This window comes from Lampris incognitus, chromosome 14, assembly GCF_029633865.1.
Source record: "Lampris incognitus isolate fLamInc1 chromosome 14, fLamInc1.hap2, whole genome shotgun sequence".
Classification (NCBI taxonomy): Eukaryota; Metazoa; Chordata; class Actinopteri; order Lampriformes; family Lampridae; genus Lampris; species Lampris incognitus.
Genome location: NC_079224.1, coordinates 49,642,234 through 49,666,979, shown reverse-complemented (window position 1 = coordinate 49,666,979; position 24,746 = coordinate 49,642,234). Strand labels below are relative to the sequence as shown.

Below are 24,746 nucleotides of genomic sequence, written 5' to 3'. Positions count from 1 at the left end.
GACACATTTGGCCATGTCTGCGGGTGGGAAGCCGGATGTGGGTATGTGTCCTGGTTGTTGCACTAGTGCCTCCTCTGGTCGGTTGGGGAGCCTGTTCGGGGGGTGGGGGGGTGGATAGCTTGATCCTCCCATGTGCTACGTACCCCTGGTGAAACTCCTCACTGTCAGGTGAAAAGAAGCGGCTGGTGACTCCACATGTATCAGAGGAGGCATGTGGTAGTCTGCAGCCCTCCCCGGATCAGCAGAGGTGGAGCAGCGATCGGGACAGCTCAGGAGAGTGGGGTAATTGGCCAAGTACAATTGGGGAGAAGAAGGGGGAACATTTAAGAAAAAAAAAAAGAACAATAGCAGCTGAATAGCTCAGTAGATAAGAACACCAACTTTCCTGCCAAAATATTGGGGGTTCAAACCCCAGTTAGGACGAGTCTCCAGTAAGACATGACAGTCATTTAGCCGACGCTTTTATCCAAAGCGACTTACGTAGGAAATCAAGAGAACTACTAGTCATCAGAGGTCATAAGTGCATCTTCTCTCTAAACAAGCATCTAAGAGCAAAACCAGTGCCAAAGTAAAAATGCAAGAAAGAGATTTTTTTTTAAATGAGTGAATACAATAAGTGCTAAGAGCGGGTAACAAGGTAGTAGGGTTGAAATTCATCCTGCGCTGAAAGATGGGCAGCGACTCCGCTGTCCTGACATCAGTGGGGAGTTCATTCCACCACTGTGGGGCCAGGACAGAAAAGAGCCGTGACCGGGTCGATCGGCAGCAGGGGCCTCTGAGCAACGGGGCAACCAGGCGTCCCGAGGCAGCAGAGCCAAGTGGTCGGGCGGGGGTGTAGGGCTTGACCATGGTCTGGAGATAGGAAGGAGCTGTTCCTTTCACTGCCCTGTAGGCTAGCCCAAGAGTCTTAAACTGGATGCGAGCAGCTACTGGGAGCCAGTGTAGGGACATGAGAAGGGGGGTTGTGTGGGAGAATTTAGGGCAGTCCTAACGCTATACGAGCCAGCTACCTCTCAAATGTACCTCGCTTTGTATAAAAGCATGTTCTAAATGACACTGTGAACTGTCATACAAACAAGAGGTCATTTCGTCTGACATCTTACCTACGTCACTGACTCCCACATACAGACGGGTGTTTTCTACCCAACATGTTTCTACTGCCAGGCCAGTGGTCTTCAACAGAGGTGCTGCCCACGCTTCCTGTGATGTGATTCATGTGGTCATGGCCATCCTACATGTGGAAAGAATAGAATAGACATTTCTTTATTAACTACAAATGGAAAACTGTATTTTACACAGTTCACCTTTTGTTGTGCGCTGGTGATAAGAGTTAAAACAACACCACTAACACTACAACTAACACTTAAATTGGGGTTAACAGTTACACAAAAGACACACAAACGTAAATAACTTACCCTGCCATGCAATCACCACGACATGAAAGGATCTTCGTTTGGCTGTCAAGCTTCAGGACTGTGGCTTTGATCAATCAATCAATCGATTGATCGATCAATCAAGCTACAGTTTGCAGTTTGCTGCTATGCTCTTCTAGCTGCAGCAGCCCCTCAAAGCGCTTTAGCTCCCTGCTAACCAGGTTAGAGACTGTGACAAACACATTTCTTTACCTCCCTGCTAACCAGGTTAGAGACTGTGACAAACACATTTTTTTACCTCCATGCTAACCAGGTTAGAGACTGGGACAAACACATTTCTTTACCTCCCTGCTAACCAGGTTAGAGACTGTGACAAACACATTTCTTTACCTCCATGCTAACCAGGTTGGAGACTGGGACAAACACATTTCTTTACCTCCCTGCTAACCAGGTTAGAGACTGGGACAAACACATTTCTTTACCTCCATGCTAACCAGGTTAGAGACTGTGACAAACAAATTTCTTTACCTCCATGCTAACCAGGTTAGAGACTGGGACAAACACATTTCTTTACCTCCATGCTAACCAGGTTAGAGACTGTGACAAACACATTTCTTTACCTCCCTGCTAACCAGGTTAGAGACTGGGACAAACACATTTCTTTACCTCCATGTTAACCAGGTTAGAGACTGGGACAAACACATTTCTTTACCTCCATGCTAACCAGGTTAGAGACTGGGACAAACACATTTCTTTACCTCCATGCTAACCAGGTTAGAGACTGTGACAAACACATTTCTTTACCTCCCTGCTAACCAGGTTAGAGACTGGGACAAACACATTTCTTTACCTCCCTGCTAACCAGGTTAGAGACTGGGACAAACACCTTTCTTTACCTCCCTGCTAACCAGGTTAGAGACTGGGACAAACACCTTTCTTTACCTCCCTGCTAACCAGGTTAGAGACTGGGACAAACACATTTCTTTACCTCCCTTCTAACCAGGTTAGAGACTGTGACAAACACATTTCTTTACCTCCCTGTTAACCAGGTTAGAGACTGTGACAAACACCTTTCTTTACCTCCCTGCTAACCAGGTTAGAGACTGGGACAAACACATTTCTTTACCTCCCTGCTAACCAGGTTAGAGACTGGGACAAACACATTTCTTTACCTCCATGCTAACAAGGTTAGAGACTGGGACAAACACATTTCTTTACCTCCATGCTAACCAGGTTAGAGACTGGGACAAACATATTTCTTTACCTCCATGCTAACCAGGTTAGAGACTGGGACAAACACATTTCTTTACCTCCATGCTAACCAGGTTAGAGACTGGGACAAACACATTTCTTTACCTCCCTTCTAACCAGGTTAGAGACGGGGACAAACACATTTCTTTACCTCCCTGCTAACCAGGTTAGAGACTGTGACAAACACATTTCTTTACCTCCCTGCTAACAAGGTTAGAGAATGGGACAAACACATTTCTTTACCTCCCTGCTAACCAGGTTAGAGACTGGGACAAACACATTTCTTTACCTCCCTTCTAACCAGGTTAGAGACTGGGACAAACACATTTCTTTACCTCCCTGTTAACCAGGTTAGAGACTGTGACAAACACATTTCTTTACCTCCCTGCTAACCAGGTTAGAGACTGGGACAAACACATTTCTTTACCTCCCTGCTAACCAGGTTAGAGACTGGGACAAACACATTTCTTTACCTCCATGCTAACCAGGTTAGAGACTGGGACAAACACATTTCTTTACCTCCATGCTAACCAGGTTAGAGACTGGGACAAACACATTTCTTTACCTCCATGCTAACCAGGTTAGAGACTGTGACAAACACATTTCTTTACCTCCCTGCTAACCAGGTTAGAGACTGGGACAAACACATTTCTTTACCTCCATGTTAACCAGGTTAGAGACTGGGACAAACACATTTCTTTACCTCCATGCTAACCAGGTTAGAGACTGGGACAAACACATTTCTTTACCTCCATGCTAACCAGGTTAGAGACTGTGACAAACACATTTCTTTACCTCCATGCTAACCAGGTTAGAGACTGGGACAAACACATTTCTTTACCTCCATGCTAACCAGGTTAGAGACTGGGACAAACACATTTCTTTACCTCCATGCTAACCAGGTTAGAGACTGTGACAAACACATTTATTTACCTCCATGCTAACCAGGTTAGAGACTGTGACAAACACATTTCTTTACCTCCATGCTAACCAGGTTAGAGACTGTGACAAACACATTTCTTTACCTCCATGCTAACCAGGTTAGAGACTGGGACAAACACATTTCTTTACCTCCATGCTAACCAGGTTAGAGACTGGGACAAACACATTTCTTTACCTCCATGCTAACCAGGTTAGAGACTGGGACAAACACATTTCTTTACCTCCCTGTTAACCAGGTTAGAGACTGGGACAAACACATTTCTTTACCTCCCTGCTAACAAGGTTAGAGACTGGGACAAACACATTTCTTTACCTCCATGCTAACCAGGTTAGAGACTGGGACAAACACATTTCTTTACCTCCATGCTAACCAGGTTAGAGACTGGGACAAACACATTTCTTTACCTCCATGCTAACCAGGTTAGAGACTGGGACAAACACATTTCTTTACCTCCCTGCTAACCAGGTTAGAGACTGGGACAAACACATTTCTTTACCTCCCTGCTAACCAGGTTAGAGACTGGGACAAACACATTTCTTTACCTCCATGCTAACAAGGTTAGAGACTGGGACAAACACATTTCTTTACCTCCCTGCTAACCAGGTTAGAGACTGGGACAAACACATTTCTTTACCTCCCTGCTAACCAGGTTAGAGACTGGGACAAACACCTTTCTTTACCTCCCTGCTAACCAGGTTAGAGACTGGGACAAACACATTTCTTTACCTCCCTTCTAACCAGGTTAGAGACTGTGACAAACACATTTCTTTACCTCCCTGTTAACCAGGTTAGAGACTGTGACAAACACATTTCTTTACCTCCCTGCTAACCAGGTTAGAGACTGGGACAAACACATTTCTTTACCTCCCTGCTAACCAGGTTAGAGACTGGGACAAACACATTTCTTTACCTCCATGCTAACAAGGTTAGAGACTGGGACAAACACATTTCTTTACCTCCATGCTAACCAGGTTAGAGACTGGGACAAACATATTTCTTTACCTCCATGCTAACCAGGTTAGAGACTGGGACAAACACATTTCTTTACCTCCATGCTAACCAGGTTAGAGACTGGGACAAACACATTTCTTTACCTCCCTTCTAACCAGGTTAGAGACGGGGACAAACACATTTCTTTACCTCCCTGCTAACCAGGTTGGAGACTGTGACAAACACATTTCTTTACCTCCCTTCTAACCAGGTTAGAGACTGGGACAAACACATTTCTTTACCTCCCTGTTAACCAGGTTAGAGACTGTGACAAACACATTTCTTTACCTCCCTGCTAACCAGGTTAGAGACTGGGACAAACACATTTCTTTACCTCCCTGCTAACCAGGTTAGAGACTGGGACAAACACATTTCTTTACCTCCATGCTAACCAGGTTAGAGACTGGGACAAACACATTTCTTTACCTCCCTGCTAACCAGGTTAGAGACTGGGACAAACACATTTCTTTACCTCCATGCTAACCAGGTTAGAGACTGGGACAAACACATTTCTTTACCTCCATGCTAACCAGGTTAGAGACTGGGACAAACCCATTTCTTTACCTCCATGCTAACCAGGTTAGAGACTGGGACAAACACATTTCTTTACCTCCATGCTAACCAGGTTAGAGACTGGGACAAACACATTTCTTTACCTCCATGCTAACCAGGTTAGAGACTGGGACAAACACATTTCTTTACCTCCATGCTAACCAGGTTGGAGACTGGGACAAACACATTTCTTTACCTCCATGCTAACCAGGTTAGAGACTGTGACAAACACATTTCTTTACCTCCCTGCTAACCAGGTTAGAGACTGGGACAAACACATTTCTTTACCTCCCTGTTAACCAGGTTAGAGACTGTGACAAACACATTTCTTTACCTCCCTGCTAACCAGGTTAGAGACTGGGACAAACACATTTCTTTACCTCCATGCTAACCAGGTTAGAGACTGGGACAAACACATTTCTTTACCTCCCTGCTAACCAGGTTAGAGACTGGGACAAACACATTTCTTTACCTCCATGCTAACCAGGTTAGAGACTGGGACAAACACATTTCCTTACCTCCCTGCTATCCAGGTTAGAGACTGGGACAAACACATTTCTTTACCTCCCTGCTAACCAGGTTAGAGACTGGGACAAACACATTTCTTTACCTCCCTGTTAACCAGGTTAGAGACTGGGACAAACACATTTCTTTACCTCCATGCTAACCAGGTTAGAGACTGGGACAAACACATTTCTTTACCTCCATGCTAACCAGGTTAGAGACTGGGACAAACACATTTACTTACCTCCATGCTAACCAGGTTAGAGACTGGGACAAACACATTTCTTTACCTCCATGCTAACCAGGTTAGAGACTGGGACAAACACATTTCTTTACCTCCATGCTAACCAGGTTAGAGACTGGGACAAACACATTTCTTTACCTCCATGCTAACCAGGTTAGAGACTGGGACAAACACATTTCTTTACCTCCATGCTAACCAGGTTAGAGACTGGGACAAACACATTTCTTTACCTCCATGCTAACCAGGTTAGAGACTGTGACAAACACATTTCTTTACCTCCCTGCTAACCAGGTTAGAGACTGGGACAAACACATTTCTTTACCTCCCTGTTAACCAGGTTAGAGACTGTGACAAACACATTTCTTTACCTCCCTGCTAACCAGGTTAGAGACTGGGACAAACACATTTCTTTACCTCCATGCTAACCAGGTTAGAGACTGGGACAAACACATTTCTTTACCTCCCTGCTAACCAGGTTAGAGACTGGGACAAACACATTTCTTTACCTCCCTGCTAACCAGGTTAGAGACTGGGACAAACACATTTCTTTACCTCCCTGCTAACCAGGTTAGAGACTGGGACAAACACATTTCTTTACCTCCATGCTAACCAGGTTAGAGACTGGGACAAACACATTTCTTTACCTCCCTGTTAACCAGGTTAGAGACTGGGACAAACACATTTCTTTACCTCCATGCTAACCAGGTTAGAGACTGGGACAAACACATTTCTTTACCTCCATGCTAACCAGGTTGGAGACTGGGACAAACACATTTCCTTATCTCCCTGCTAACCAGGTTAGAGACTGGGACAAACACATTTACTTACCTCCATGCTAACCAGGTTAGAGACTGGGACAAACACATTTCCTTACCTCCATGCTAACCAGGTTAGAGACTGGGACAAACACATTTCTTTACCTCCATGCTAACCAGGTTAGAGACTGGGACAAACACATTTACTTACCTCCATGCTAACCAGGTTAGAGACTGGGACAAATACATTTCTTTACCTCCATGACTGTGACAAACACATTTCTTTACCTCCCTGTTAACCAGGTTAGAGACTTGGACAAACACATTTCTTTACCTCCCTGTTAACCAGGTTAGAGACTGGGACAAACACATTTCCTTACCTCCACGCTAACCAGGTTAGAGACTGGGACAAACACATTTCTTTACCTCCATGCTAACCAGGTTAGAGACTGGGACAAACACATTTCTTTACCTCCCTGTTAACCAGGTTAGAGACTTGGACAAACACATTTCTTTACCTCCATGCTAACCAGGTTAGAGACTGGGACAAAAACATTTCTAGGTTCATATGGAACAAAAAGAGACCTCCAATAAAACACTCAACCTTTAGCTGCCTCGGGAGAGGGCAGGCATGGCACCACCAGACCTGAGGGGCTATCTTTTATCTGCTCCATTAAGATCACTCGTGCTGTGGTGGAATTCAACACAGGAAGCTAGATGGAAAGACACACAACTTTCATACACCAATACAATCGGTTCTGGGTTGTCTCAATAGGGTGAAAGTAATATTTCAGTTACAAAATCAAGGTGTGGGTCTTTCCATGAAGATGTGGTTAAACAATTACAGCTTCACAAAAAAATAAAAGCACTAAGTTCACCAGCCGACAACCCAAACTTCCCCCCAGCAGTACCTGACCACGCTGCTGAATAAACACCAACAAGACGCAGCAGAATAAATAAAAGAATGATTTAATATAATTTCTTTTTCTTCAAAAGCCATATTTTACACCAATGATTTCATCCTCCACATCCCAGCCTCCACCCTGACCAGACAGACAGACAGACAGACCGACAGACAGGCAGGAAGACAGGCAGACAGACAGGTCAACAGACAGGTCCAGGCTAGCTGTGCGGGGATGTGGGGGATATCTACCCTCCCCTACCAGTTCCACGCTGGAGTCCCTTCTGTACCCACACGACAGAGAGAAGCAGGCACCATGATTCAACGCTACAGACAGGAAGACACAGACAGCTCCTCTGCAGCTGTGCCGCTTCACATGGACAACACAAGTCAAAGAAACTGAAGAAAAGAGAAAGCCTGCCCCATACAGGTTTCTCCCTGCACAGGATGAGCTCAGCCAGCAGACGGAGGCTGGCTCACAGGTCAGAGGTTAGAGGTTAAAGTTGAGTCTGTCTGCAGACCAGTGCAGGGCACGGCTTGGTCAGACTGGCAGCAGAATATGGCAGACTGGTGAAAGGTCACTGGAGGACAGAGACCCTTTCACTTATGCCCCCCGATGGCACGCATTTCAACAAACAGAAACTTATGAAACGTTTAGGCTATCAGGAAGCAGCCTAGCTACGTTGGGGGTGTGGCTCAGAGAGAAAATGGGAGGGGCTTTAGCGGCGGTAGACCCCGAATGCCACCAGGCTAAAGAAAATGGTGACGCCAACCAGGGAGGCGGTGGCCGGGGCCGTGAAGAACTGGCGGTACTGGATCTGGCAGTACCACAGAACCGACAGCATCAGCATGAAGAGAGGAACCATCAGGCTGCCCACGTTCAGTGCCACCTGCACCTGGTCTGGTGGGCGAACGCCAGCTGGGCTGCTGCGTGTTGCATGCTGGGAGATGTGGCAGTGCAGAACGCAGTTATCGGTCAGGTTGAGAGACGCCAGGGTTTGGCTGTCGTCCTGCAGCAGCTGGCCCTGGTAGATGAGGCGGACCTGCTGCTCCTGACCCTCAAAGTAGGTCCTGTAGGAGGGTAGAGGTCAGAGGTCAAAGGAAATCATAGTGCTGTCCAGACCTTAACCATCAGTCACCATCAAAAACAACTTCCAGGTGAAAACAAAAGCAACTCCCAATCCAAGGCTGACCTGCTGCTGGACTGAGACAAACTGAAACATTCTACTGCATTGTGGTCCGATGGATTCAGTTTTTTGAAAATCCGAATGCACTTTTAAATATTCCAGTTCTAGATTGTTCCAGATTGAAATGAAAGGTGGAATGGTGAGGTCTTTCAAGGAGATCGTTGCATCATCAGATGCTTACGAATGGCTGTTCACAGCCAACCTTAATAATACATCTTCTCCATGGAAGAGGAGCAAAATCAATCAATCAATCAATCAATCAAGTTGCATTTTATATAGCGCTTTTCTAGCTGCATGATGATTATCATTACTTTTGCTATATGTTATTATCATCATCATTATTATTATTATCATTATTATTGATATCATTATCATTATTGTTATTATTATTATCATTGTTATTATTATCATTATCATTATTATCGTTATCAGTATTATTATTATCATTATTATTGATATCATTATTATTATTATCATTATTGTTATTATCATTATTATCATTGTTATTATTATCATTATCATTATTATTATCATTATTATTATTATCGTTATCATTATTATCATTATTATTGATATCATTATTATTATTATCATTATTGTTATTATCATTGTTATCATTATTATCATTGTTATTATTATCATTATCATTATTATTATTATCGTTATCATTATTATTATCGTTATCATTATCATTATTATTATCATTATCATTATTCCTGAAGCTACAGGCCTGCTGGACTGAGGGTAACTGTACCAAATAAGCTAAAAGACAGACACACATGAAGAAAAACAGGACAAGTCAGAGGACAGGAGGAGAAGAAAGAAAGGAGAAGGAAGAGGAAGGAAGGAGATAGAGGAGCTGAGCTGAGGGTAAACTTGGACGAGTTTGTCCAGAGGAGCAGCAGGAGGCGGGACAGGGAGGAGTTTACCGTTTGATGTATCCGATGGTGTCATGTGGTTTGACGTGGGCGGTCCTCTCTGTGTCGTTGAGAAACTTTAAGCGGAGCACCATGTTCCTCTGTGGCTCCACCCTCCCTCTCTCAGACAGCAAGGAGGAGGAAGAGGAGGCAGCCCCCTCCCTGTGTCTGACTCCATCTCCTCCAAACACTCCCTGACCCCCTTCCTGTCCTCCCACATCACCCCCTAACTCCCCACTTGGCTCCGCCTCTCCCTGTTTGCTCTGAGCCGGGGGCGGGGTCAGAGGCTCTGAACGGTCGCTGTCAGTCCCAGTGCTGGGGGGCGGGGTCTGGTGGGAGGAGGAAGAGGTGGAGGGGAGCGAGGAGGCGGGGTCGGGAGCAGGGGGCGGGTTGAAGAGCTGGTCTGACGGCTCACTGGTGTGAGTGGAGGCCCAGGCCAGAAGGAGAACTAGCAGGAGGAGGAGCACCCCCAACAGCAGGGTGACCTCGTCTCCAACGCCCTCGATGAGAGCCATGGCCTGCCCGTCTGTCTGCACTCTACGCCAACGCAGAGACACCCACCTAGAGAAGCACACAGATGAGAAGGACAGGTCTAAGGACAGGTCTAAGGACAGGTCTAAGGACAGGTCTAAGGACAGGTCTAAGGACAGGTCTAAGTACTGGGCGTCTGGCCCGTCCGTACACACACACACACACACACACACACACGAGAAGTACAAAATGCAACCGGTCACTACTGACACTACTGACACTACTGACACTACTGTTACAATATAACACCAGTACTGCCGTAGCATGTCGCTCATGTGAAGACAACATTACACACACTGCCCCGGTGGCCCGGCGGTCGTGCCACGTCACGGCACCGGCCCTGGTTCGGTTCCAGCCAGTGACCTGTGTTGCATCGCTCTCTGCCTGCCACCTCACTGTCGTCTATCCAATAAAGGGGAAAATGGAAAAAACCCCTTTAAAAACCAAACAGATACTGGAAGGGTGCGCTCGGTACCGTGCGGCTCCCCGCCAGGCCCACCTTCTCTTCTGCGGCGCTGACCTGGCGACAAACCAGCTAAGGCGCTAGCACCCACCTGCCCTAGCAAACAGCTTCCTCACAGCTTCTGACTCACCGCAACCAGAAGGTCCCTCATCACACACGCACAACCGTGCAGGACGGGCCTACGCCGGCGGGCCTACGCCGGCGGGCCTACACCGGCGGGCGGGCGGGCCCGCAGTACGGGGACTAGCAGGGACAGATGAGTGCAAACACGCACAAAACCAGCGTTTCCTGCCATTACCCGACTCGGGCGGCATCCAGGAGGATATGGAAAGATGGGAACAGAGGTCGTTAACGTGCAGCCTCGAGCTAACGAAGCTACCGAATAACAAGGTTCGGCCCGTCAGCCTGTGGATGTGCAGCGTCCTACAGGTGGACCCATGTCCAACATGTCTAATATGAACTGCTTTTCCATCCGTCACCCATCCATCATCCACCCATCATCCACCCATCATCCATCCTCCACACCGCTTACCCTGCTCTCAGGGTGGCGGGATGCTGGAGCCCATCCCAGCAGTCACCGGGCGGCAGGCGGGGAGACACGCTGGACAGGAGCCAGGCCATCACAGATGGACGGGGACATTTACACTCATTCAAATGTTGACTAATGTACATGGTCCCTTCCCAAACAAATGTTCAAATTCAACGGAATTAAATTAAAAAGAACATCTCTAAGTCTTGCTTCAGCAGAAGCAAGACTTAGAGATGAACCGCCGAAACGCAGGAAACGCAGAACGTGTGTGGCCCAACGCCATGCTGGCTGCAGTCGGCAGGTCAGCATTCAGTTACCACTGACACCATGACTCTGCTCTCCATCCAAAACTGAGCTTGAGAGAGCAAGCACCCACTAGAAACCCAGTAGAAACCCAGTAGAAACCCAGTAGAAACCCAGTAGAAACCCAGTAGAAACATGGCCATGGGAACAGCACTGTACAAACTACACTGTAATCATGTGGTAGAAACTACACAGTAATCATGTGGTAGAAACTACACAGTAATCATGTGGTAGAAACTACACAGTAATCATGTGGTAGAAACTACACTGTAATCATGTGGTAGAAACTACACAGTAATCATGTGGTAGAAACTACAGTAATCATGTAGTAGAAACTACACAGTAATCATGTAGTAGAAACTACACTGTAATCATGTAGTAGAAACTACACAGTAATCATGTAGTAGAAACTACACAGTAATCATGTGGTAGAAACTACAGTAATCATGTAGTAGAAACTACACAGTAATCATGTGGTAGAAACTACAGTAATCATGTAGTAGAAACTACACAGTAATCATGTAGTAGAAACTACACAGTAATCATGTGGTAGAAACTACACAGTAATCATGTAGTAGAAACTACAGTAATCATGTAGTAGAAACTACACAGTAATCATGTGGTAGAAACTACACAGTAATCATGTGGTAGAAACTACACAGTAATCATGTGGTAGAAACTACACAGTAATCATGTAGTAGAAACTACACAGTAATCATGTGGTAGAAACTACACAGTAATCATGTGGTAGAAACTACACAGTAATCATGTGGTAGAAACTACACAGTAATCATGTGGTAGAAACTACACAGTAATCATGTGGTAGAAACTACACAGTAATCATGTGGTAGAAACTACACAGTAATCATGTGGTAGAAACTACAGTAATCATGTGGTAGAAACTACACAGTAATCATGTGGTAGAAACTACACAGTAATCATGTAGTAGCAGGGCTGGACAGTAACCAAGTACATTTTCTTGAGTACTGTACTTAAGTACTTTTTTAGAGTATCTGTATTTTACTTGAGTATTACTTTTTGGAAACATGACTTACTGGATCTGGATCCGTGTGTGCGTGTGTGTGTGTGTGTGTGTGTGTGTGTGTGTGTGTGTGTGTGTGTGTGTGTGTGTGTGTGTGGGCCCTGTGTGTGTGGGCCCTGTGTGATGGCCTGCCGGCCTGTCCAGGGTGTCTCCCCGCCTTCCACCCAATGACTGCTGGGATAGGCTCCAGCATCCCCATGTCCCTGAGAGCAGGATAAGTGGTTTGGATGGATGGATGGATGGATGGATGGGTGGATGGATGGGTGGATGGATGGATGGGTGGATGGATGGATGGATGGGTGGATGGCTGGACGGACGGACTACTCTAACTACAGAGAGACAGTGGCATGTTGGGGCAGGTTGTGTGTTGTACCAGAACTGTCTGAAATGAAAATGAAGCAGTTCTTTGCCTGTGGAGAAGTTTTGTCATATAGAAACAACACATGTTCCAGAACCCCCCGGTTCAGGGATGGTTCCCTCTTCACACAGATGGTTCACATGGAGACCAGCGTTCCTCCCTATCAAGGATGGTCACATCCTCATCCCTGAATGAGTGGCCACTGGCCTGTAGATGGTGGAGACTGTGGAGTCCTGGTCTGTAGATGGTGGAGACCTAGGGATCTTGGCCTGTAGATGGTGGAGACTGTGGAGTCCTGGTCTGTAGATGGTGGAGACTGTGGAGTCCTGGTCTGTAGATGGTGGAGACTGTGGAGTCCTGGCCTGCAGATGGTGTAGACCTAGGGGTCCTGGCCTGTAGATGGTGTAGACTGTGGAGTCCTGGTCTGATGTGTTAGCTGTCCTGTGTTGTGCCATCCTCTTGGCCCTGATGTACAAGTCTCTGCAACCCTCCTGGCACTTAACAGCTACACTATAGTGCTTTGTTTGTGCTGGGGGACCTGATCCTTGGGGCGGACCAACTTTTGGGGTTTAAAAGAAGCTGAGACGCGGTGTTTGGAAAATACGCATGTCAAATGTCCTCTTCACAGATGAATCCCGGGTTCAGCTGTACTAGTAAGATGGCAGACAGTGCGAGGGGTCGCGTGGCTGAACTCATGTCAGCTCTGTAAACAGACTTGCCCATTGTGGCAGTGGGCTTACGGAAGGGGCCGGTAGACCCTATGGACAACGAACACAAGTGCATTTTATCGATGGTCATTTGAATGCACAGGGACACCGTGCTGAGATCCTGAGGCCCATTGTGGAGCCATTTATCCGCCGCCATAACCTCGTGTTTCAGCAAGACAACGCGCGGCCTCACGTTGCCAAGATCTCTACACAAGTTTTGGCAGCTCAAAGTGTCCCAGTTCTTCCATGGCCTGCATACTCACCAGACATGTCACCCATTGTCCATCTTTTCTTCTTTTATTTTGGACCCCCCCCTTTTTTTCTCCCCAATTGTACTTGGCCAATTACCCCACTCTTCCGAGCTGTGCCGGTTGCTGCTCCACCCCCCTCTGCTGATCCAGGGAGGGCTGCAGACTACCACATGCCTCCTCCCATACATGTGGAGTCACCAGCCGCTCTTCACCTGACGGTGAAGAGTTTCACCAGGGGGCCATAGTGCATGGGAGGATCACACTATTCCCCCCAGTTCCCTCTTCCCCCTGAACAGGTGCCCTGACCGACCAGAGGAGGCGCTAGTGCAGCGACCTGGACACGTACCCACGTCTGGCTTCCCACCTGCAGACACAGCCAACTGATTCTGTAGGGACGCCCGACCAAGCCAGAGACAACAATTTCAGTTGTTTAAAACCCAGCCACAACCAGAGGCGACAGACATATGTAGAGGTTTGGTTATTGGTAATGCAGACTGGCATGCATAGACCGACAGTTGTGATGTCATCGATGACATCATGAGGAGGTACTGGTGGTGGTGGTCTGACATTTAGAAGGAGACCAAAAGAAGCAGGCAACTCTCCCGTCTGCCGCTCAACCACTTCCACTGGTTTGACACTGAACCACAGACCGGGGACGGTTTAAAAGAGGACATGGCACCGGTCCCGACTCCACCAGGCTTCCCTCCACATCCAGAGCAGTGCAGTAGACATGCCCCGTGTCCGTCTTCATCTGCCGGACCCTTTGTACCCTCAGCCGGGTGGCTGGGGCTGTCAGACATGGTGTTTAAAGAAATGAGTTATTCCTCGTCACAAATGAGTTAGCAGCCTGTCTGAGAATCAGACCAGGAGGTCTCAGGTCAAATCTGTCTCCGTTTCAAGCAGACCATCAGGTCTCAGAGCAGGACACGAGAGAGAGAGAGAGAGAGAGAGAGACTGGAGAAACAGCGAGCACGCTGCCTCAGCGCCTCCGAGCTCAGGCGACAGGAAACTCAGCGCCCTGCTGGTGCAGAAGGGCTCGTCATACACAAGGCGGATCGGAGCCGAGGATCTGACAGTTCTAGCTGACAAGCCACGCGACTGTCAGCCCACGTGACCGTAACGCCATGAAAAGGTCTTCAGACTGACAGGCCGCCATGAGGTCAGGCTCTGTCCCCCATGCAGACTCCCACTAGACCGAGTCCGCCACAGCAAGACTGCAGCACAGTCCTCCAGTACACAACCACGACCCCAAACAGCTGTACAACGACCCCCGGTCCCGCGTGCCGCGGTCAGACTAGCGCCGCGTGACTCCGGAAAGACACCAGCGGGGGGCAACTGCCATCTGTCGGTTGTCCAGCCCCGTCACCGACCTGAGCGCCGCCGTCCCTCGTAGAGGGATCATGGGAGCCAGCAGGTGGGAGGACCCGGCAGCCGGGCAGCGGGCGGGCTAGCGGGCTTCAGGCGCGCCACGGACGTCGGGGTGTCTGTAATCCGCTGCTCGGACAACTGCGTTTGTTTTTGCGATTCGCTGAGGCGAACAGGACGACGTAGGACACCGCAGGGCGCGCGGAGGCGCGAGAGGGGCGCAAGCTCCGAGGTACTGAAAAAGAACCGGCAGGTTCGGGTACTTACTGCTGGGGTAAGGGACCACATAGTAGTTTACTGGAACTAGCTGACGAGTCCGCCGCGCCGCACTTCCGGGTTGCTCATCGGACCGGATGTCGTCATATTCAACTTCTGGGAAACGTAGTTGTTTTAACGACTCCCTCGAAAACAAGCGTTTCTATGGCAACACGTTGAAAATAAATTCCCGCGGTAAGGTTTAACGGAGCCACGCTTCATCTGAAACACACGGCGGTGCCTCCCCTCGTTAACAAGCTCGCAGCCCGAAGCAGCAAACCAGCAGCGGACCACGAACCGAACCACGAACCGGCCCGTCCTAAAACCGACCGGATCGCCAGAGGGAGCCACCGTGCCGGCCACCCAGGACCCTGCAGAGCCGGACAAGTATCAGATGACGACCCTGGAGAACGGCATAGGGCAACACCTGACGCACATGTCACTCATCTCCAACCGGATATGAATCAACCCGAACTGATGTCAGAACATCACACGGTTGGACCGGAACCCTCCGAACTCCCTGAACATAAAGGACATGACATGGAGAATGACACTGATCCTGAGAACAGTTCCGCTGTGAATACTACACTGAGGAACAGTTGAACAGGAATTCAAAAATGAATGGAGCAATACCAGTCATGCATTTCAACAGTAGGAGCCGGGATTCAAACCTTCCAAAGATCCCGAGACTTGGTTTAACGCACTGCAGCAGCATGTCCGAGACTTGGTTTAACGCACTGCAACAGCATGTCCGAGACTTGGTTTAACGCAGTTCACTGCAACAGCATGTCTGAGACTTGGCTTAACGCACTGCAACAGCATGTCTGAGACTTGGCTTAACGCAGTTCAGTGCAACGGCATCTCCGAGACTTGGCTTAACGCAGTTCACTGCAGCAGCATGTCCGAGACTTGGCTTAACGCAGTTCACTGCAACAGCATGTCTGAGACTTGGCTTAACGCACTGCAACAGCATGTCCGAGACTTGGCTTAACGCAGTTCAGTGCAACGGCATCTCCGAGACTTGGCTTAACGCAGTTCACTGCAGCAGCATGTCCGAGACGTGGCTTAACGCAGTTCACTGCAACAGCATGTCTGAGACTTGGCTTAACGCAGTTCACTGCAACAGCATGTCTGAGACTTGGCTTAACGCACTGCAACAGCATGTCCGAGACTTGGCTTAACGCACTGCAACAGCATGTCCGAGACTTGGCTTAACGCACTGCAACAGCATGTCTGAGACTTGGTTTAACGCACTGCAACAGCATGTCTGAGACTTGGCTTAACGCACTGCAACAGCATGTCCGAAACTTGGCTTAACGCACTGCAACAGCATGTCTGAGACTTGGCTTAACGCACTGCAACAGCATGTCGGAGACTTGGCTTAACGCACTGCAACAGCATGTCTGAGACTTGGCTTAACGCACTGCAACAGCATGTCCGAGACTTGGCTTAACGCAGTTCAGTGCAACGGCATCTCCGAGACTTGGCTTAACGCAGTTCACTGCAGCAGCATGTCCGAGACTTGGCTTAACGCAGTTCACTGCAACAGCATGTCTGAGACTTGGCTTAACGCACTGCAACAGCATGTCCGAGACTTGGCTTAACGCAGTTCAGTGCAACGGCATCTCCGAGACTTGGCTTAACGCAGTTCACTGCAGCAGCATGTCCGAGACTTGGCTTAACGCAGTTCACTGCAACAGCATGTCTGAGACTTGGCTTAACGCAGTTCACTGCAACAGCATGTCTGAGACTTGGCTTAACGCACTGCAACAGCATGTCCGAGACTTGGCTTAACGCACTGCAACAGCATGTCCGAGACTTGGCTTAACGCACTGCAACAGCATGTCTGAGACTTGGTTTAACGCACTGCAACAGCATGTCTGAGACTTGGCTTAACGCACTGCAACAGCATGTCCGAAACTTGGCTTAACGCACTGCAACAGCATGTCTGAGACTTGGCTTAACGCACTGCAACAGCATGTCGGAGACTTGGCTTAACGCACTGCAACAGCATGTCTGAGACTTGGCTTAACGCACTGCAACAGCATGTCCGAGACTTGGCTTAACGCACTGCAACAGCATGTCCGAGACTTGGCTTAACGCACTGCAACAGCATGTCTGAGACTTGGTTTAACGCAGTTCACTGCAACGGCATCTCCGAGACTTGGCTTAACGCACTGCAACAGCATGTCCGAGACTTGGCTTAACGCAGTTCAGTGCAACAGCATGTCCGAGACTTGGCATAACGCAGTTCACTGCAACAGCATGTCCGAGACTTGGCTTAACGCACTGCAACAGCATGTCCGAGACTTGGCTTAACGCACTGCAACAGCATGTCCGAGACTTGGCTTAACGCACTGCAACAGCATGTCTGAGACTTGGTTTAACGCACTGCAACAGCATGTCTGAGACTTGACTTAACGCACTGCAGCAGCATGTCTGAGACTTGATTTAACGCACTGCAACAGCATGTCCGAGACTTGGCTTAACGCACTGCAACAGCATGTCTGAAACCTGGTTTAACGCAGTTCAGTGCAACGGCATATCCGAGACTTGGCTTAACGCAGTTCACGACAACGGCATCTCCGAGACTTGGCTTAACACACTGCAACAGCATGTCCGAGACTTGGTTTAACGCAGTTCACTGCAACAGCATGTCTGAGACTTGGCTTAACGCACTGCAACAGCATGTCTGAGACTTGGCTTAACGCAGTTCAGTGCAACGGCATCTCCGAGACTTGGCTTAACGCAGTTCACTGCAGCAGCATGTCCGAGACTTGGCTTAACGCAGTTCACTGCAACAGCATGTCCGAGACTTGGCTTAACGCAGTTCACTGCAACGGCATCTCCGAGACTTGGCTTCACGCAGTTCACTGCAGCAGCATGTCCGAGACTTGGCTTAACGCAGTTCACTGCAACAGCATGTCTGAGACTTGGCTTAACGCAGTTCACTGCAACAGCATGTCTGAGACTTGGCTTAACGCACTGTTACAGCATGTCCGAGACTTGGCTTAACGCACTGCAACAGCATGTCCGAGACTTGGCTTAACGCACTGCAACAGCATGTCTGAGACTTGGCTTAACGCACTGCAACAGCATGTCCGAAACTTGGCTTAACGCACTGCAACAGCATGTCTGAGACTTGGCTTAACGCACTGCAACAGCATGTCCGAGACTTGGCTTAACGCACTGCAACAGCATGTCTGAGACTTGGCTTAACGCACTGCAACAGCATGTCCGAGACTTGGCTTAACGCACTACAACAGCATGTCCGAGACTTGGCTTAACGCACTGCAACAGCATGTCTGAGACTTGGCTTAACGCACTGCAACAGCATGTCTGAGACTTGGTTTAACGCAGTTCACTGCAACGGCATCTCCGAGACTTGGCTTAACGCACTGCAACAGCATGTCCGAGACTTGGCTTAACGCAGTTCACTGCAACAGCATGTCCGAGACTTGGCTTAACGCACTGCAACAGCATGTCTGAGACTTGGCTTAACGCACTGCAACAGCGTCTCCGAGACTTGGCTTAACGCACTGCAACAACATGGCCGAGACTTGGCTTAACGCACTGCAACAGCGTCTCCGAGACTTGGCTTAACGCACTGCAACAACATGGCCGAGACTTGGCTTAACGCACTGCAGCAGCATGTCCGAGACTTGGCTTAACGCAGTTCACTGCAGCAGCATGTCCGAGACTTGGCTTAACGCAGTTCACTGCAACAGCATGTCTGAGACTTGGCTTAACGCACTGCAACAGCATGTCCGAAACTTGGCTTAACGCACTGCAACAGCATGTCTGAGACTTGGCTTAACGCACTGCAACAGCATGTCGGAGACTTGGCTTAACGCACTGCAACAGCATGTCTGAGACTTGGCTTAACGCATTGCAAGAGCATGTCCGAGACTTGGCTTAACGCACTGCAACAGCATGTCTGAGACTTGGCTTAATGCACTGCAACAACATGGCCGAGACTTGGCTTAACGCACTGCAACAGCATGTCCGAGACTTGGTTTAACGCAGTTCACTGCAACGGCATCTCCGAGACTTGGCTTAACGCACTGCAACAGCATGTCCGAGACTTGGCTTAACGCACTGCAACAGCATGTCCGAGACTTGGCTTAACGCACTGCAACAGCATGTCCGAGACTTGGTTTAACGCAGTTCACTGCAACGGCATCTCCGAGACTTGGCTTAACGCACTGCAACAGCATGTCCGAGACTTGGCTTAACGCAGTTCACTGCAAGTAGTAGAGTGTTTCTTGTATAGTACTGGGTAGTAGAGTGTATCTTGTATATTACTGGGTAGTAGAGTGTTTCTTGTATATTACTGGGTAGTAGATTGTTTCTTGTATATTACTGGGTAATAGAGTGTTTCTTGTATATTACTGGGTAGTAGAGTGTTTCTTGTATATTACTGGGTAGTAGAGTGTTTCTTGTATATTACTGGGTAATAGAGTGTTTCTTGTATATTACTGGGTAGCAGAGTGTTTCTTGTATATTACTGGGTAGTAGAGTGTTTCTTGTATAGTACTGGGTAGTAGAGTGTATCTTGTATATTACTGGGTAGTAGAGTGTTTCTTGTATATTACTGCGTAGTACAGTGTTTCTTGTATATTACTGGGTAGTAGATTGTTTCTTGTATATTACTGGGTAGTACAGTGTTTCTTGTATATTACCGGGTAGTAGATTGTTTCTTGTATATTGCTGGGTAGTAGAGTGTTTCTTGTATATTGCTGGATAGTAGAGTGTTTCTTGTATATTACTGGGTAGTAGATTGTTTCTTGTATATTACTGGGTAATAGAGTGTTTCTTGTATATTACTGGGTAGTAGAGTGTTTCTTGTATATTACTGGGTAGTAGAGTGTATCTTGTATATTACTGGGTAGTAGAGTGTTTCTTGTATATTACTGGGTAGTAGAGTGTATCTTGTATATTACTGGGTAGTAGAGTGTATCTTGTATATTATTGGGTAGTACAGTGTATCTTGTATATTACTGGGTAGTACAGTGTATCTTGTATATTACTGGGTAGTAGAGTGTATCTTGTATATTATTGGGTAGTACAGTGTATCTTGTATATTACTGGGTAGTAGAGTGTATCTTGTATATTACTAGGTTGTACAGTTTTTCTTGTATAGTACTGGGTAGTAGAGTGTATCTTGTATATTACTGGGTAGGAGAGTGTTTCTTGTATATTACTGGGTAGTAGATTGTTTCATGTATATTACTGGGTAATAGAGTGTTTCTTGTATATTACTGGGTAGTAGAGTGTTTCTTGTATATTACTGGGTAGTAGATTGTTTCTTGTATATTACTGGGTAGTAGAGTGTTTCTTGTATATTACTGGGTAGTACAGTGTTTCTTGTATAGTACTGGGTAGTAGAGTGTATCTTGTATATTATTGGGTAGTACAGTGTATCTTGTATATTACTGGGTAGTACAGTGTATCTTGTATATTACTGGGTAGTAGAGTGTTTCTTGTATGGTACTAGGTAGTACAGGTTTTCTTGTGTAGTACTGGGTAGGACAGTGTTTCTTGCTGTGAACATTATGTGTGCTGTGTTAAATTCTACTAAATCCCTGAACTTCAAGGTGCTTGACTTTAAAAACAGCTTGCTGGTGTGTTCACCATATCCTACATTATTACCTGCCCTCGTGGCTCTTTTTTGTAGTATACATAATGGTTGTAGATTGTGTAGTATATAGGTTTTGCAGTGTTATCCCACACCTCCACACAGTAGATCAGATATGGTAAAATAACGGAACAATACAGAGTGTGCAATGATTTATGGTCCAGAATGTGTCTTGCTTTTCCCATGAAGCAGTGCTGCTTGAGGTTTCCAGCAGATTGTGTGGTCTATCCAAAGGAGTTGAATCAAGTGCAACTGGACTTGGTATATATCCCTGAAGACGTTTCACCTCTCATCCAAGAAGCTTCCTCAGTTCGTGCCTTTCTGACTAGACCAAGCTAGTCTGACTGGTGGTGATGAGACTCAGAATTTATCCTTTGGATAACCATGACCTGGATGAATGAGAACATTCACGGACACATTGTGTGGTCTATTATCTCACCTCGGAATTTATTTTCATGTACTGTTTCTAGTTGGACATTGTCTATCACTAACTTTACTTTGGTGTTTATTAAATGATTTCCACACAACATAAACTTTGTTTTGTCCAGATTTAAGGATAATTTGTCAACCTAAAATTTTGATTTTTCCATTTCTGTTGTGTTGCATGTGAATGTGTGTTGCATGTGAATGTGTGTTGTATATGCTGCATGCGTGTGAATGTTGTATGTGTTGCATGTGAGTGTGCGTTGTATGTGTTGCATGTGTGTGAGTGTGTTGTATGTGTTGCATGTGAGTGGGTGTGTTGTATGTGTTGCATGCGTTGTTTGTGTTGCATGAGAGAGTGTGTCTTGCATGTGTCGTAAGTGTTGCATGTGTTGCATGAGTGTGTGTGTGTTGCATGTTTTGTATGTGTTGCATGAGTATGTGTTGCATGTGTTGTATATGTTGCATGTGTTGTATGTGTTGCATGACTGTGTGTATTGCATGTGTTGCATGACAGAGTGTGTTGCATGTGTTGCATGAGAGTGTGTGTTGCATGTGTTGTATGTGTTGCATGAGTGCGTGTGTGCGCGTGTGTGTGTTGCATGTGCTGTATGTGTTGCATGAGTGTACCTTCATGAGTGTACCTGAGAGTGTGTTGCATGTGTTGCATGAGAGTGTGTGTTGCATGCGTTGTTTGTGTTGCATGAGAGAGTTTGTGTTGCATGTGTTGTACATGTTGCATGTGTTGTACATGTTGCATGAGAGTGTGTTGCATGTGTTGCATGAGAGTGTGTGTTGCATGTGTTGTATGTGTTGCACGTGTTGCATGAGAATGTGTGTTGCATGTGCTGTATGTGTTGCATGAGTGTACCTTCACGAGTGTACCTGAGAGTGTGTTGCATGTGTTACATGACAGTGTGTGTTGCATGCGTTGTTTGTGTTGCATGAGAGAGTGTGTGTTGCATGTGTTGTACATGTTGCATGTGTTGCATGAGAGTGTGTGTTGCATGTGTTGTATGTGTTGCATGTGTTGTATGTGTTGCATGAGAGTGTGTGTTGCATGTGTTGTATGTGTTGCATGTCCACATCCAACCTCATCATAAAGCTCGCTGATGGTACCACAGTTCGCTGATGGTACCACGGTTTGCTGATGGTACCACGGTCCGCTGATGGTACCACAGTTCGCTGATGGTACCACAGTTTGCTGATGGTACCACGGTTTGCCGATGGTACCACAGTTCGCTGATGGTACCACAGTTTGCTGATGGTACCACGGTTTGCCGATGGTACCACAGTTCGCTGATGGTACCACAGTTCGCTGATGGTACCACAGGTTGCTGATGGTACCACGGTGGTAGGTCTCATCAGCAACAACGATGAATCATCACACAGAGCGGAGGAGGATCAACTGATGGTGAGACGCAAAAACGACAACCTGTCCCTAAATACAGGAATCACTAAGGAGGTCGTTACTGACTTTAGAAAGACCAGGACCCACCATACCCCTCTGACCATCAACGGTATGGACGTGGAGAGCGTCCGCGGTGTCAAGTTCCTGGGAGTTCACATCACAGAGGACCTCTGCTGGTCCTCACGTGTCACTGCACTCTCCAAGAAGACCCAGCAGCGTCTTCACTTCCTGTGGTGTCTGAAGAAGGTGAGTCTCCCCCCTCCCATCCTCTTCCCATCCTACAGCGGCACCATAGAGAGCATCCTACAGAGGCACCATAGAGAGCATCCTACAGAGGTACCATAGGGAGCATCCTACAGCGGCACCATAGGGAGCATCCTACAGCGGCACCATAGAGAGCATCCTACAGCGGCACCATAGGGAGCATCCTACAGAGGCACCATAGAGAGCATCCTACAGCGGCACCATAGGGAGCATCCTACAGAGGCACCATAGGGAGCATCCTACAGCGGCACCATAGAGAGCATCCTACAGAGGCACCATAGAGAGTATCCTACAGCGGCACCATAGGGAGCATCCTACAGCGGCACCATAGAGAGCATCCTACAGAGGCACCATAGAGAGTATCCTACAGAGGCACCATAGAGAGCATCCTACAGCGGCACCATAGGGAGCATCCTACAGAGGCACCATAGGGAGCATCCTACAGCGGCACCATAGAGAGCATCCTACAGAGGCACCATAGGGAGCATCCTACAGAGGCACCATAGAGAGCATCCTACAGCGGCACCATAGGGAGCATCCTACAGAGGCACAATAGGGAGCATCCTACAGCGGCACCATAGAGAGCATCCTACAGAGGCACCATAGAGAGTATCCTACAGCGGCACCATAGGGAGCATCCTACAGCGGCACCATAGAGAGCATCCTACAGAGGCACCATAGAGAGTATCCTACAGCGGCACCATAGAGAGTATCCTACAGAGGCACCATAGAGAGCATCCTACAGCGGCACCATAGGGAGCATCCTACAGCGGCACCATAGGGAGCATCCTACAGCGGCACCATAGAGAGCATCCTACAGCGGCACCATAGAGAGCATCCTACAGAGGCACCATAGGGAGCATCCTACAGCGGCTCCATAGAGAGCATCCTACAGCGGCACCATAGAGAGTATCCTACAGCGGCACCATAGAAAACATCCTACAGCGGCACCATAGAGAGCATCCTACAGCGGCACCATAGAGAGCATCCTACAGAGGCACCATAGAGAGTATCCTACAGCGGCACCATAGGGAGCATCCTACAGCGGCACCATAGAGAGCATCCTACAGCGGCACCATAGGGAGCATCCTACAGAGGCACCATAGGGAGCACCCTACAGCGGCACCATAGAGAGCATCCTACAGAGGCACCATAGAGAGCATCCTACAGCGGCACCATAGAGAGCATCCTACAGAGGCACCATAGAGAGTATCCTACAGCGGCACCATAGAGAGTATCCTACAGAGGCACCATAGAGAGCATCCTACAGCGGCACCATAGAGAGCATCCTACAGAGGCACCATAGAGAGCATCCTACAGCGGCACCATAGGGAGCATCCTGCAGCGGCACCATAGGGAGCATCCTACAGTGGCACCATAGAGAGCATCCTACAGCGGCACCATAGAGAGCATCCTACAGAGGCACCATAGGGAGCATCCTACAGCGGCACCATAGAGAGTATCCTACAGCGGCACCATAGAAAACATCCTACAGCGGCACCATAGAGAGCATCCTACAGAGGCACCATAGAGAGCATCCTACAGCGGCACCATAGAGAGGATCCTACAGCGGCACCATAGAGAGCATC

At 47.8% G+C, this 24,746-nt stretch overlaps 1 protein-coding gene across 1 annotated transcript; it reads right to left on the bottom strand.

Moving 5' to 3' along the window:
- Nucleotides 1-7,596: 7,596 nt before the first annotated feature.
- On the bottom strand, nt 7,597-15,500 carry tmub1 (transmembrane and ubiquitin-like domain containing 1). Its single transcript, XM_056293384.1, has 3 exons — nt 15,434-15,500; nt 9,630-10,178; nt 7,597-8,584 (listed from the first exon to the last, which is right to left on the bottom strand). The coding sequence occupies exons 2-3, from the start codon at nt 10,130-10,132 to the stop codon at nt 8,233-8,235; spliced, it is 855 nt and encodes a 284-aa protein (XP_056149359.1). The 5' UTR covers nt 10,133-10,178; nt 15,434-15,500; the 3' UTR covers nt 7,597-8,232.
- Nucleotides 15,501-24,746: the final 9,246 nt, after the last annotated feature.

Coding starts and splice junctions, on each gene's coding strand:
- tmub1 (XM_056293384.1), bottom strand. CDS start 10,132: ATGGCTCTCATCGAGGGCGTTGGAGACGAGGTCACCCTGCTGTTGGGG. Junction 8,585..9,629: donor ACCATCGGATACATCAAACG/GTAAACTCCTCC, acceptor ACCCTCCTACAG/GACCTACTTTGAGGGTCAGG.